Here is a 14938-nt window from a genome sequence, read left to right as displayed (position 1 = left end):
AGATTCCTTTCAGATGGGGATCGAGACAACAAGGAGCTTTTGATCGGCTCAAGTACTTGCTAAGCCATGGACCTATTTTGATAGTGCCTGACTTAAGGAAACCATTTGAGGTTCACTGCGATGCTTCAGGCGATTGCATCGGAGCAGTGTTAAACCAAGAAGGCCATGCAGCGGCCTACGAAAGCAGACGGCTTAAGGATGCAGAGTTGCATGCATCAATCTACGAAAAGGAACTCACGGCTGAGATTCACGCCTTATCCAACTGGAAGCACTATCTTCTAGGAGCGGATTTTGTGATCAAGACTGATCACCAGTGTTTGCGGTATTTTCTTACGCAAAGGAAACTATCTGAGAAGCAGATGAGATGGGCAAACTTTTTGTCTATGTTTCACTTTCAGATCCTTCACACGGCTGGGAGTAAGAATGTAGCCGTAGACGCATTGTCTTGGCGGCCAAGGGTGAACGCCATCACTTCGGTGTATCACCAAGAATTAGAAGCACTACCGGATTTGTATCCGAATGATCCAGATTTCTCCACCATCTGGGGAAAGCTACATCGTGGAGAGAACGAGTTACCCTATTCCATCCGGGACGGTTATCTCTACCACCATCAGGCCATATGTGTGGCAGAACCATTAAGAAAGAAGATCATGGATGAAGCACACGCTTCGCCTTATGCGGGTCATCGAGGTATTCTCCCTACGACCTTAGCAATGGAAAGATATTTCTTTTGGCCTAGCCTTAAAGCAGACATTGATAAGTATGTCAGGGAATGCTTGGTTTGCCAAAAAGTGAAGTATGATCGGCATAAGACGCCTGTGCCTAATGAACCTTGGGAAAGTATTGCCATGGACTTTATCATGGACCTCCCTAGAACTCAGACTGGAAATGACGCGATCTGGACCATTGTGGACAGGTTTAGCAAGCAAGCACACTTTATGCCAGTCAAGAAAACGATCAAAGCAGATCATATGGCTAGGGTCTTTCTAGCACAGATCTTTAAGCATCATGGAATGCCTAAGTCTATTGTGAGTGATCGAGATCCTCACATGACAGGAAATTTTTGGCGTGCCTTGATGGATAATCTTGGTACGAAGCTCAATTTTTCATCTGCCTACCATCCTCAAACGGACGGGCAAAGTGAGATAGCCAATTCCACAGTATTGGATATGTTAAAAGCTTACGTGTCAGACCGGCAATCTGACTGGGAGAAATATTTGCCTCTTGTCGAGTATGCGTATAACAATACCATACACTCATCAACAGGGAAAGCACCTTTTGAGATTCTCTATGGTAAGCCTTTGCTTCCACCCATCCTTTTAACTAAGGACAAGATCTTTGCAGCAGATGAATTTGTCCGGGATTTGGACACAGCCTACGGGCAAGTAGGAGAGCTATTCTACACTCTCAGGAGAAGCATAAGAAAGCTGCAGACAAGCACAGTAGGAATCTCGACTTAACAGTCGGACAGTTAGTCTTACTCAAGTTTGAGAAGGCAAGACTTAAGAAACAAGCGTCTCATAAGGGGAAGGTGGTAAAACTTTCTACCCGTTATTATGGGCCGTTTAAGATCACTGAGCGAGTGAATGATGTCACCTTCCGATTATAGCTACCGCCTAATTAGAGGATCCATAATGCTTTCGATGTCAGTTTACTCCGGCCATATGTGGGACTGCCTCCAAGCCAGCCTAGTGCTGAGGAACCTCCTGAGGTTGAGGAAACGGAAGAAATACTCCAACCGGAGCAGATAGTAAGTATCAGGAGCGGCCTCTCAAATCCGGAAAGATAACAGAGAAGTATTTGGTTAAGTTTAAGAACTATTCGAATCTAGATGCTCAGTGGATGACGCAGGAGGAATTAGCATCTTATCCCGAGATACTGGAGGTATATGTCCAAGCACTACAGTTGAGGTCAACTGTTTAGAAGCCAGAGGGATGTTGCTAATTGGACTATTTTCCTATTTTTAATGATTAATCTCTTTTTTAGGATATTTTATTGTGTGCACTAAGAACTGTTAAAAGATTGTAGCTACAGGAACTGCCATCAAGAACGGACAACTCTGACGTGTCATTTGATGGGTGACGGTAAACATCGCGAAGGAGTTTCCGTAAGTTCGGTGGCAAGGGCCGGGTTACGAGTGCCCCTGATGCGTCACATGATGGGTGACGGGTGCATCAGTAAGGGGGCATTCCGTAGGCTAAGGAGGAAATCCGAATTGAGTAAGAAAGTACGCGTAAGAACGCAAGCACAAGAATAAAGATGGGTTCAATGAAGCTTTTTACGAAAAAGCAGGAACATTCGCGGGAGGGCATATGTTTTCCCGCGAGGAGTCTGTGTCTGCATTGCATCTGTGTCGTGTCCTGCACCCGGGGACGCCTGGAATGTGTTCGTGTAGCATTGTTTTCACTAACTGAGTGAGTTTTTAAAGTTTGAACAGGTCCACACTTTATTTTATAAAGTGGCCGGTCACTTTTAAGTGACCAGCCCTTTTATTAATAAAATAAAGCAAGGCTCTCCTTAAAAAAAAAAGCCAGCGCTAAAAGCTATGCAGGGGGCTGAATTTGCGATCTCTCTCTCTCTCCTCTCTCTAGGGGGCGCCCAGTTCTGCTTTTTCGGCTGCTATTCCCACCGGGTGCTAGGCCCTATAAAGTAGCAGCCAGCGTTCCAGTTTGGGACAGGCCGGAAGCAGCAGAAAGTGCTAGCGTTGGGATTCTGAGGCAGAGTTGGCGACGGAAATGGCAAGTGTTCGTGTGACGACTGAGTACGGAGGTCGCTTTTCCGAGCAAGGAGCGACAGGTATAAGGTGTCGATACGCATTGAGAATTATTGCTTTGTGTGGTTTGTTTTGCAGGAATCTCCCGTCTTACGGGAAAGTCCTTTACGGGAAGTACGGCTTTACGCCTAAGTCCCTTACGGGAAAGTACGGCTTCGCGCCTAAGTCCCTTACGGGAAAGTACGGCTTCGCGCCTAAGTCCCTTACGGGAAGGAACGGCCTTGCGTCCAAGCCCTTTACGGGAAAGCACGACCTTCGGGTCTAAGATTATAGAACGGAGGGGTTTCCTCGGGTTCTCGTGCTTGTATAAGAATTCTCCCTGAATAAAGAATACTCTTAAGGGGGGGGGGACCAGCCCATCTTCTGGTCCCCAATACTGTGTCGATCTTCTCCCTTCTCTCCCTTTTGCAAAGTATTTTATTTTTCAGATTTCTAAGTGCTCGTGTACGCTCCCATTTTGTGACACTAGCTACATTGCCGATAAATCGGTCTAAGATCCGAATGAATGTTGAATGTCATGTGATGTCTAGTGATGTCCTGTGATGTAGTGTCATGTGACTGTCGATTGGTACATGTGCTAGATGTGTGTTCCTAGTACGTAGGTACTAACAGTCAGTGTCTGCTAAGACGGTTTATGGCCTCTGTCTGTTTTGCAGGCATAATCGAGGGCGATTACAATGCTTTCAAGAGGGGGGTATGTCACAAAGTGATGACGTGTCTGCCCGGGAGCTGAACTGTTGAAAACCCTAATTCTGCAAACCCTAACCCTAAAACCTGCAAACCCTAAATTTGCCAAAAACCCTAACCCTACACCTGTCATAAACCCTAATTCTAACACTAGCAGCATGACTGATTTCCGTGAAAAGCGCTGACTTGATGACGTGGCACTGTACGGCTAGATTCGAAATTTGCTGCGCTGTTTTTCAGCCCTTGCTTTATTTTCCACGCAATTTGTGTGGGAGAGAGAGAGAAAGACCTTGGTTTTTTTAAAAGCCTTACAGAGAGAGAGAGCTTGTGAGAGAAAGAGTTCTTTTTTATTCTGAAGCTTTTGGGGCTCTGCTTTTTGGCAAGCTTGTAGACTTTAAATAAGCGGTTTGGGCACACACTCTGCAGAGCATCTGGACGCAGAGTCTGAGAGTGAAACCCTAACTGCTCTCTTGTACTGTGAACATTGATTAATACATAAAGAAATACCGAAAGGGGCGCCAGTCTTTGGGGCCAATATCTCTAGGCACGGAACTCCGCCGGGCCAGTGCAAATCTACTGTGAACTGTGAACCGTTTTGAAGTGGTTATTTGGTGCTGTCGTGATTGATTTTTGACTTGGAGTGTCCAAGTTTGTTACACCTAGCGTTTTTGGAACTCAGCATCAAGCAAGCGTTTTTGCAAGAACAGATCAGCCTTGGCGATTTTGCATTGCAGAGGAGCTTCGGCATTAGCAGACACAGCAGAACCACTTCACGACAGCAGATCAGCCCTAGCGTTAGTGGATTTTCGCCAGCAGCAGAACTCAGCCCCTAGCGTTTTTGGATCAGCCTTGACCTCAGTGTTTTTGCAGTTCTGTCGTGACAAGGCCACAAGAAGATCAGCGTTTTCAGTTTTCAGCAGTTAGCACTCGCAGAAGAAGTCCCGAACCTCGCAGATCTCACCTTCCCGCAGCAGTTCCTCGTCGCACGATCAGATTCTGCAAGGTTTACAGTTTCAGCCCGGAAAACGCAGATTTCAGCATTTTCGTTTTCAGCGCGTCGTCGTTGCATTGTTGTCATCGACATCATCATCGACATAGAGTCAGAATTCAGCAGATAAAGATTTGCAGATTTCAGCCATTAACGTTTTTAGATTTCAGCCCGTCTCGTTGTCGTAACAGGTGGACAATGGCATTCAGTTAGAACCTTTTCCCTCAACGGCTGTGTAACCCATAGCATCGTTTTCTTCATCAAGTAGCCATCTTGTATGGAATATCCCGCTACTACCTCCCCATTCTATATTCGAGTGAATATATCAGAAAAATCTGGATCTGTTGCGTACTAATTGACCATGTCCTCGAAGCTTCTATGATGAATCGCGGAAATATCCAAGACTAACGGCTTTCGGGACAAAGCATCTGCCACCAAGTTCTTTTGTCCCTGTACATGGACAATATGGAAGTGAAACTGTGACAAGATGTTAGCCCACCGCATCTGCTTTTCCGAAAGCTGCTTCTGTGACAAGAAGTAGCGTAAACTCTGATGATCAGTGAAGACCGTAAAATCGGCTACGAGTAGGTAATGTCGCCACTGAGTAAAAGCATGGATAACTGCCAAAAGCTCTTTCTCATAAATCTGTGCTGTCAATTCTGGCCTTGAAAACAATTGGCTCTCATAGGCAATGACATGGCCTTCTTGCATTAAGGACGCACCCAGACTACGACCACAAGCATCACAATATACTTCGAATGACTTTTGCAAATCCTACAAACTCCTTTCTGTGTCAGAATGTGCAAAGGGGAAGCGACCTCTGCAAACTTTCGAATGAACCGCCCGTAGTGAGAACATAAGCCCAAGAAGCTTCTAACTTCATGAACATTCTTCAAATCGGGCCAATCACGTATAGTGTCAATCTTGGCCGGGTCCATCTGTACTCTTGCTGAGACGATGTGTCCCAAAAAGTGTATCTCCGGCAAGAAAAATTCACTCTTTTTGGCATTGATAACTAACTTGTGATCTCGCAATGCTTGAAAGACCTGTAGCAGATGGTGTCTATGTTCTGCTTCATCCTAGGAGAAGACTCTAATGTCATCAAAGAAAGTGCCGACAAATGATCTATACTCTTTGAAAATCCTATCCATCATTCGGTTGAAAGTCGCTGGAGCATTGGTAAGGTCAAAAGGCATCACAAAAAATTCATATAACCGAAGTTCGTCCGAAAGAGTGTCTTGTAGACATCTCCCGGCTCGATTCTGATATGATGATATCTGCTTTTCAAATCAATCCTGCTGAAACAAGAGGCTCCCTGTAGTCGGTCAAGAATATCATCGATCCTCGGAATCGAAAATTTGTTCTTGATGGTGATTTTATCGAGAGCTCTGTAATCAATGCACTTTCTCCAAGATCCGTCTTTCTTTAAAACCAACAATATCGGAGAGCAGTAGGGTGAAGTACTCGGTTGGATAAGACCCTTTTCCAAAAGGTCTTTCACTTGGTTCACAATCTCTTCTTTCTGGGCTCGGCTAACACGGTAAGGTGGCTGGTTCGGTGGTGTGCTTCCAGGTATTAGATCAATAGTGTGATCCTCAAGACGAGATGGTGACAACTCGCCTGGCAGGCCCTTAGAAAAGCAATCGACATGAGTGTGGAGAAAATCTTTGCGTTCTTTATCAAGTTCAGACATATTCGTCCTGTGTTCATCATTTAACTGTTTCAAGTAGATCGAGTAAACAAATAGATTGGATTTCATTAGTTTGGAAACGGCCGAAGCCGATACAATATGGATAGACTCGCCCTTCAGTTTTACATTAAGTATAATTTTTCGGCCCTTTTCATTTGTCAAAGTTGCTTCCTTTGCTCGATAATCGACCACGGCGTTGTTCTTATGGTACCAAGGGACTCCTAGGAGGACGTCACAACCTTCCAAGGGCATCATGTAAAAGTCCTCGTGCCCCAAATACCCCTAACAATGCAACCGTAGTTTGCTAATGACAGGTGTAATGGCTATGTCCCGTCCGGGTGCCGCTATAACTGCCTCTGCCGGTGGTCCCATCCTATAGGTGTAATCTCGAGCCGCGCCACCAATTCAAGTGAAATGAAGTTGGCCTTGGCTCCTCCATCAAAGAAAATCCGGGCTTCTTGACATCTTCACAGCTTGGCATCATTTGAGATTGAATAAGGAAGACACTTTGGATGACGATTGCCAGATGTTTTGGGATACCTTTTTGCTAGTGTCCTCGTTTTGGAGGATCACTTTGAAGGATCAGATTGAGCGGTATTGCTGCGGTCTCCCTAAAGAAATACGGCGATCTTTTTTGCAAAGAAGTCTGATTCCATTTAGAGACTTATGGAACATGCCAAGCAAGCTTTTGGTATGCATGCTGGCTCATTGACCTATCCTACGGACAAGCCAGTGTCCACCTCAACGGGGAAAGAGTCTTTCAAGGACAAGAAAGAACCAAGGGAACCAATTGATAGTTCATCAGAGAGTTCTGAAAAAGCAAGGGAATTAGCTGATAATCGATCAAGTTGCAAAGAAGCAAACCAACAGGTCACTGGGCACAAAAAAAGAACAGAAAGGTAAGCTAGCTCCACCGATAATTTGGTCAAGGTCACTCTTAGCTCTTGGTGCAAAGTGGACGGGGGAGGAAAACTTTGCAGATTCTCTTTAGTTTTGAGCTGTACCTTGGGCTTTTGGATTATTAGTAGTGTCTGTTCCTGTTCGTGTGTTGCTATTGATTTGTCACTTGGAGTGTGCAAGCCTATAACACATTGGGAGTGTGGATGAATTAACACCGGCCAGTAGTCAACTTTTGCTTGGGACATTCAAGTGCCGCAATTTGTGGACATCCCCAAGTGAATGGTATCCTTTTTTGAGTCAAAAGGAGCAATGGAAAATCAATCTTCACAAACTATCAGATGAACCTCCTGTAGTGTAAGAGCACAAGCCCAAGAAGCTCCTCGCACCATGCATGAAGAGCCTCAACTTTGGCTGGATCCATGCTAACACCTTTGGACAAAACAATGTGTTCCAAGAAATGTATCTCTGGCAAAACGAACTCATTCCCCTTTCAGTTGATCATCAATCTGTGCTTGGCTAGTGTTCGTGTTAGATGTTCTCTATACTCTTCTTCAGGTCGGAGAAAACATTAATGTTGGCAAAGAAGGTACCCGCATACTATCTATGATCTTAAAAGTTCTTGTCCATCTTCTATTGAGCATTGTAGGAGCATTTGTGAAACCAAAAGGCATCACCAAAAATCATACAATCCAAAGGACATTCGTGGTCTTGTATGCATCACCAAGAGCCATCTTGATATGATGATAGCCACTATTAAGATCGATTTGACTGAGAAAAATAGAACCTTGTAATCTATCAACTTGTATCAAGTATATCTACCAAATATATATATATATATATATATATTAAACTCGAATGTCCAAAAATCTACTTTTTCAGTATTTCATGAATGAGCCGATAGTTTATTAAGTTAATCTTATCTTTTTCTGCACCTATGCTTTATAAATGTTTCCCTCTCAAAAGAATACATCTACGATTATGGCATGCAGTTTTGCCTTGCTATCTCTCTGTTTGGAGCTCATTTGTTTGTGTGTGCAGCCATTTGGTGTTCTTCATGGTGGGGTTTCTGCCTTGATTGCGGAGGCTCTAGCAAGCTCGGGGGCCTTCTTTGCTTCAGGCCATCAGCGTGTTGCAGGGGTTCAACTTACCATCAATCATGTGAAAGCAGCATCGATTGGAACAGAGGTTTTGGCATCTGCCAAGCCTGTCCATGTGGGCCAAAGAACCCAGGTTCAAGGCTTTGAAGTAATGAAAATACCAACCAGTGCTCTATGAATAGGCTTAATTTAACAAGGACTTTGTGCTTCAAATACAGGTATGGGATGTGATACTCTCTAAAGATGATACGTCAGCTTCTAACAGTACGCAAGGCACAAGGATAGCGCTGGCTCGAGTCACGCTCATGGTGGATCCATTGGGACCAGTTGTGAAGGTGGACAAGCAAGGAAGGCCTCTTGCTCGCCTTTGAGTGAGGTCTCTCTCTCTCTCTCTCTCTCTCTCTCTCTCTCTCTCTCTCTCTCTCTCTCTGTGGAGAGCACAAGAATGCTGCTAATTTGCCAGAAGTTCAGAAAGTGTGGAGAAGGCTCCAAGAAAATATTTACATTCCTTTTTTGTAACTCATCTACCTACTTCAGTGAAGCAGTTAACTCGGATTGTCCTATGCATCTCTATACATAAACATAAACAGAAAGTTGGCTTATCACTAGCCAATGTCTTTCACCCCAAAGCTTGTGTATAAGTGCGTGCCCCTGTGTTAGCGTGCAAGAGAGGGTTTTGCCAAAGGCCAAGTCTTCTATTGAGACAATGTATACAACACCAGTCAATGGAGAGAATACATTCATATTGAATGCATCCTTGCCATCCTTTCTAAGTCTCAGCAATGTTAATAATAACAATCATGTTGAAGTTGGTGGGTTATATCCCTAGTATCTCTTTGTGCCCGTAATAGTCGATAGAGGTTGACAGTTTAGGAGGGTCTTCTACAAAATGGAAGGCCTTCCACAATGTGAAAAACTGCCCCCTAGCAAAGTATCAGGTGCACTTCTAGAGGGTATACGAGTCCCTCTAGAGGGTATTACCTTGAGGGCACAAATCCCAAAGTAAAATACCAGAGCATATAGCTTTGAAGCCATTAGGAATACCTTATATTAGTGATGTTTTCAATAATCACCCTCTTGATATAGCGGTTTTTAAGGTTAGTGAAGGTTTCAATAATCACCCTCTTGAGCATACCTTCCCTCGTTAATAATGCTACTTTTAGATATCAAATGTGTGGTAGCACAAGGTTTTCAAAAGACCAAGCGTACTTCTCCACAGTAAAAGTATTCGAAGTTTAGTGTATATACATGAGGAAAGGTTTATTTTGGAGCAATCAAATGTTACTTTCCCACACAATAAGCATTGTAAGGATGAACATTCTTGTAAGGATCATGCCTCAAGCTTTGGCAAGAGAGGGAGCTATATGTTTGCACCAAATAGAGTGGGGGCATACAAAAGAGTTGAAGGCTGTATGCTCCTTGCTTGATCTCATCATATTGGGGTAACTACAAATCTCTCCCCCAAAGAAGCATCAAAACAAGAGTTTAAAAAGGTATTAGCTAGATAGTGAAAATATCAAAAGCTTATCACTTTTAAGAAAGACTGTGTAGTTTGTAACCCAAATAGTTTTTAAAATGTTTCATTAGGTCTCCCCAATCTCAAAAAAATAAAAAGTCTTTCAAAACATATTTAGTGTGTAAGTGAAGGGTGAGTTTAGGAAATAAAAAGATATATGAAGGTGGAAATTCAAAAAACCTTTTGTGTCCATATATAAAGAGGTAGTTGATTTCACATTGGTATATTTGTGTTTCTCTTATTCTTTGTTTCTCCTTTATGTTTTTGCTCTTTAAAGTGTCCTTGCTTTCTCTCTCTCTCTCTCTCTCTCTCTCTCTCTCTCTCTCTCAACGTTCTATCCATCCGTCTCACGCTTGCTGATATTGTTGCAAATCTGTGTGCTTCATCATTGTCCGTTGCTACGTGATATGAACTAGCGGATTGTTTTTGTTGTTGTCAAGAGAATCTTTGAATTAGGAATATCTTTTAATTTTTTTGTAGCCATTACGAATACCTTTTAATGTTTCATGTCTATAGACTTGTTGAAGTAAAATTTTTTAAAGCAGATAGATGAAGAAGAGAGTGTTTTCCTCTTTGCATTCCCCTACAAAGTGCTTTGAATGTTGCTCAAAATGCCATTGTAAAAATAAAAGTGTCTTATACATTACTTGACTTGGCTAACTCTTCCTATAGTGTTGAGATCTTACTAACAAAAAGCTAAAAAATTAATGTTTCACACGTTCTCCTCCATTTCATGTATTTTCAAAAATATTGAGTATGCAATATTTTTACGGAGTGTACATTTATGAAAAGGATTTGAAGAATTTTGTTAGCTTTGGTTGAAAAGAGAAGCCTCTATAAAATATTTCCCAAAAGATCCTTTATTGGCTTATGTGAAGAAAGAGTACAAGGTTGAACCTAATTATTTTCTTGGATCTATGTAAGGTTTATTTTCTCAAATATCTTCTGTCTCTGTGCTTTGAGAGTGCTCTTAGAGCCTTGTTTATTGCATCTCTTTTTTGAGATGGGTAGGGTTTCATTGATGATAAAATATAAAGAATATGATATAACATTAGGGTAAATTGTGTCTAGCTATACCTTCAATAATATGTAACTAAAGTCGGTTGCTTAGCTATATTAGGCTCTCAAATAAAAAAAACTTATGAGGCATGAATAATTATGAGACCAATCTTCGAAAATTAAAAATCCTTTCAAAAAATCTCAAATGCATACATGAAAGATGAGTTTAGGAAATGAGAAGCCCCATGGAAATGGAAAGTCGAGAATTTTTGTCCTAGAAAATGGTTAGATGAGTGTGCATTCATACATTTGTATTTTTCTTCTCTTTTATTTTTCTTTTAGCATTTTCTTATCTAAGTTCTAGTTCCCTTGCAATATGTACTATGTAGGTAGTGAATTTACTGATTTTGGAAGCCATTAGGAAACATATACATTAGGTGCTATCATCAGGTCCAACATAAATAGAGCTATATAAATGGAGTTAAACAGACTAGGTGCTATCATTAGGTCCAACAACAATAGAGCTTAAGATTCACTTGGAAAAAGGGTTCACGTAGTGGTTTCACGACTTTTTGGGATGATGTAGCTTTGCTTGTGAGGGGTCAAGAGTAGGAAGGCTCATAGCGATCGATTGCGACATGAAGTGAAGATCTTCCTGGTGGATTAATGGTAGCTAGGCGACAAAATCTTGGGATGGGGGTCTACCTTGGTTGGGGGGTTCCTAAGTCGTCTCAACCTGGTTGGCCTATAGCGTACTATCGTCCTTATTTTTGTGTTTGAGAGAAGCCTCCCTGCTATCTCCCTTCGGGGATGCAATGGAGACTTTGTTCCCTGCAATGTTTTGACAAGGAGTTTGTGTGTGGTAGGCCCTTTTCCTTGGTGGCATCGGATTGGTGTAGGGGTAGGGATTGGCCTCCCATATACCCTGTTCTTCCTTGGTTAGGAAGCAACTATTCGAGGGTCTTCTGATGGTGCTTGGCTCACCATAGTAACTTGGGTCTCGGATGTGTGATTTTATTGGCTTCTCGTATTTGGCTTTGCCCATGAGGTTTGTGATTGAAGGAACTCTTGTGAATGGTGATGGAGCTTGCAGCTCCCCCCTAATGGTGGCGGTACGTTCTCTGGGTTGTGTATAGCTTACTTTTGCTATGGATGTCCTTTGTGTATGTACCAGGTAAAGAGCCCCTATAAAGTCCTGGATGATGAGTTGTCCATTTGGATAATGGTGTTTCTTGATGTTAGAGAATCTAGTACTTACTTTTAAATTCAACGGAATTTAACTATGGAAGGAGAGAGTTAGTAAGATAAAGATAACGCACAGAATATACGTTGTGCCGGGGTAATCTATTTACACAAACACATTGAAAACACTATAATCAAGCACATAATCCAAAAAAAAACCCAATTAAGATTGACAACTTGATGAGGATCGGATTTGCTTAGAGCCGGTCCCCCCTCCAAAAAGACTTGTATTATAATCCTCTCAAAAGAGAGCTTTGTTACAATACACGTTTGTGCTCTTGAGGAGCCTTGTTTGAATTGAGAAGATGATATTATTCAAGATTCCATGGTATGAACCTTCTTCCCGAACCCTAAATACCCTAGCGGGGAGAAAGGAACATGGGGAAAAGAGGAAGGTGAGGTTGAAAAGGATTCTTTATACACACTTGCTCATGTGAAAACTCTTAGCATAGCTTCGTATGATATAATGGTAGATATGGAGAGGAAGAAAATTTCATTGGCTTGGATTTGCATCCATAGCCAAGAGCTGGAGCATAGGGTCCGCGTCGGAGAGCTCCCATGAGAGAGAGAGAGAGAGAGAGAGAGAGAGAGAGAGAGAGAGAGAGAGAGCTTGGGCACTTGAGAGAGTGTGTGAGAGGAGCAAGAAGAGCCAAAATTCTCCACAAGCCCCTCCTTATATGCTTTGTGCAAGTGTGCAACTAGTTAGAGTGCTTCACACATGACCAATGGGGTGGGAACATCTCATAATGCAACTCCAACATGTCACACACTTGTCCTAGCTTGCCTTGCATGAAAGAATTCGCACTCCCTTAGATTTGGACTCTTCTTGGCAAGTAGAGACACCACACACACTCATACACACTTGTTAAGTTCACTCAAAGCAAGTGTGTACTACTTTGAACATGTGGCCTAGTTAAGTTTAGTAAACAAAGACTAGAGTCAACTTACTGAATGAGGAAGGCATGATCTAGCCTTTATCTTTTTCCTTTCATTTAATAAGAAGCATAAACTTATCTTTTTATTAGTTAGCTCAGGTGAAAAACCTTTACACAAACCTTGGAGGCTTGATCCGAGTTACAACCTACTTGCTAATTTAGGGCCTGCTAAATCAAGATAAACTTTGGTAAAAATAAAACTCACCCTTTGGGCTTTAAAACTTTCACCTCCTGTGCGAAACCTTAACACATTGCTTTGGAGGTGCCGCCAAGATGCTCCGAAAACCTGCTAAATTTAGACGTGCTAAATGTTACCATATACATGTGGTAGTGATGTGTGTGAACACACTAGGACCGCCGGGGCATTTTTTCCCTCTTTAGGAGGTTTTTTCCCCCGTGCATTGTATATACGCCCATCACTCTAGGGCTATCTATCTTTCCATTGCACACTAAGGAATACACTCTCTATTGTGTGCCTTGAGCTTCCTTCGTCTTCTCCAAGCTGTGTGTGTTTCTCTGCAACCCTAATTCCAACAATTGGTATCAGAGCAGGTCACGTCCTCCCGGGCTTAGTCGCCAGCTGCTCCAGCACACGCCTGCTCACTTTCTCCGATTTCAGTGAGCTTTGGCAAGCGTTCGCAGGTCGACAAATATTTTGGGAGAGCTCAAAGAGCTTGGTCTGCTCAGAATTTTGATTTGGGCTCATTTCGGCCTCCGTTTCCACTACGGGCAGTACTGCACAGGTTATTTCATCATTTTGTGCAGATTGTCTGTCAGTGCCGTTTTCTGCATAACAGGTGCCTTTTAGTCTTCTACGGTTTGTGCTATATAGCACAAGTTGTTCCCGCTCCATTTCTCCTATTTTCGGGCAGTTTTCACATCAGGTGCAGCATTTACCATGGCTGACAACAACAACACAGATGTGTTCAAGATGTTTGCTGCTGAGGACAGGTTGGATGGGGACAACTACCCTATGTGGGCTTATATGATGCAACACGTTCTTGTGTCAAAAGGTGTCTGGAACATTGTGCAGGGCATTGATGTACGTCCTGGTTCTGAAGATGTAGGCGATATTGAGGATGTTGTAGGTCTTGCTGCAAGGATTGCAGCTGTTAGAGTTGTTTTGCCTACAGCAGAACAAGCTCGTTGGGATGTTAAGGATGCGCAGGCTCATGCATTGATTGCGTTGTCTGTGAAGCGCACCATTATTCCTCACATCCGTTCAGCAAAATCTGCAAAACAGGCTTGGGATATTCTAGCAGGTCTTTATGCAAGCCGCAATGAGGCTAAAATTGCTTTGCTGCGTAAAGAGCTAGAGTCGAAGATTATGCATGAGGAAGATGATATGGACACTTTCCTTGCTAGTGTCAAGGATATCAATGAGCAACTCATTTCTGCAGGTGAAGTCATTTCTGACAGTTCCCTTGTGCAGACTGTTCTTGATGCCTTACCAGATTCCTACCAGACTTTTGCTAGTACTTGGAGACTGATGACCCAAGGAAATCCTGAAGTTGTCAAGTTTGATGCATTATGCACATTGCTGTTGCAAGAGTCACTTTCTAGAAAAAACAGGACTAGGCAGCGTGCAGTTGAACAGGCTTTTATTGCTTCTCAAAGAAAGGGTGGTAACAGTAATGCAGCCACTTCTTATGGTTCTGCTGCGAGTGGCAAAAATTCTGTTCCTAATGCTTCTGCTGGCAGCACTTCGTCTGGCAATTCTGGTGATAAGGGCAAAAAGAAGATGCGTTGCCATTATTGTAAAGCCAATGATCACTTGATCAAGTCGTGTCCTAAGTTGAAGGCCAAAGAGGCTAAGAAGAAAGAGGCTGGTTCCACTACAAATGCAGCCATTGTTGAGTCTTCTGTGAAAGGAGATTGTGATGCTGATGTTGATGCAGAATGGGCTTTTAGCGCAGAGTGCACTTACAATCCTGCTATCCATGATGCATGCTTGTCAGTTGCTGTAAATTCACATGTGTGGTATTTCGACAGTGGTGCTACAAAGCACATTACCTCACATCGTGAATTGTTTACCTCTCTCGAGTCTGTCCCTCATGGGAATTCAGTCACTTGTGCCAACAACGCCTCTTATCCAGTTCAGGGAGTTGGAA

The 14938-nt window shown here is 42.9% G+C and overlaps 1 protein-coding gene across 1 annotated transcript in view; it reads left to right on the top strand.

Annotated features, from left to right (window-relative positions):
* Positions 1-8889, top strand: part of LOC147455727 (1,4-dihydroxy-2-naphthoyl-CoA thioesterase 1-like) — a 60807-nt gene extending 51918 nt beyond the window's left edge. Inside the window, exons 2-3 of the mRNA XM_086514423.1 lie at positions 8077-8268; positions 8354-8889. Coding sequence (XP_086370549.1) covers positions 8077-8268; positions 8354-8506 — 345 coding nt within the window. The 3' untranslated portion in view covers positions 8507-8889. The remainder of the gene's footprint in view (positions 1-8076; positions 8269-8353) is intronic.
* Positions 8890-14938: the final 6049 nt, after the last annotated feature.

This window comes from Adiantum capillus-veneris, chromosome 6, assembly GCF_014529385.1.
Source record: "Adiantum capillus-veneris isolate H3 chromosome 6, ASM1452938v2, whole genome shotgun sequence".
NCBI lineage: Eukaryota > Viridiplantae > Streptophyta > Polypodiopsida > Polypodiales > Pteridaceae > Adiantum > Adiantum capillus-veneris.
Note: the sequence above shows the minus strand (reverse complement) of the source record. Positions and strands in the feature narration are given on the sequence as shown.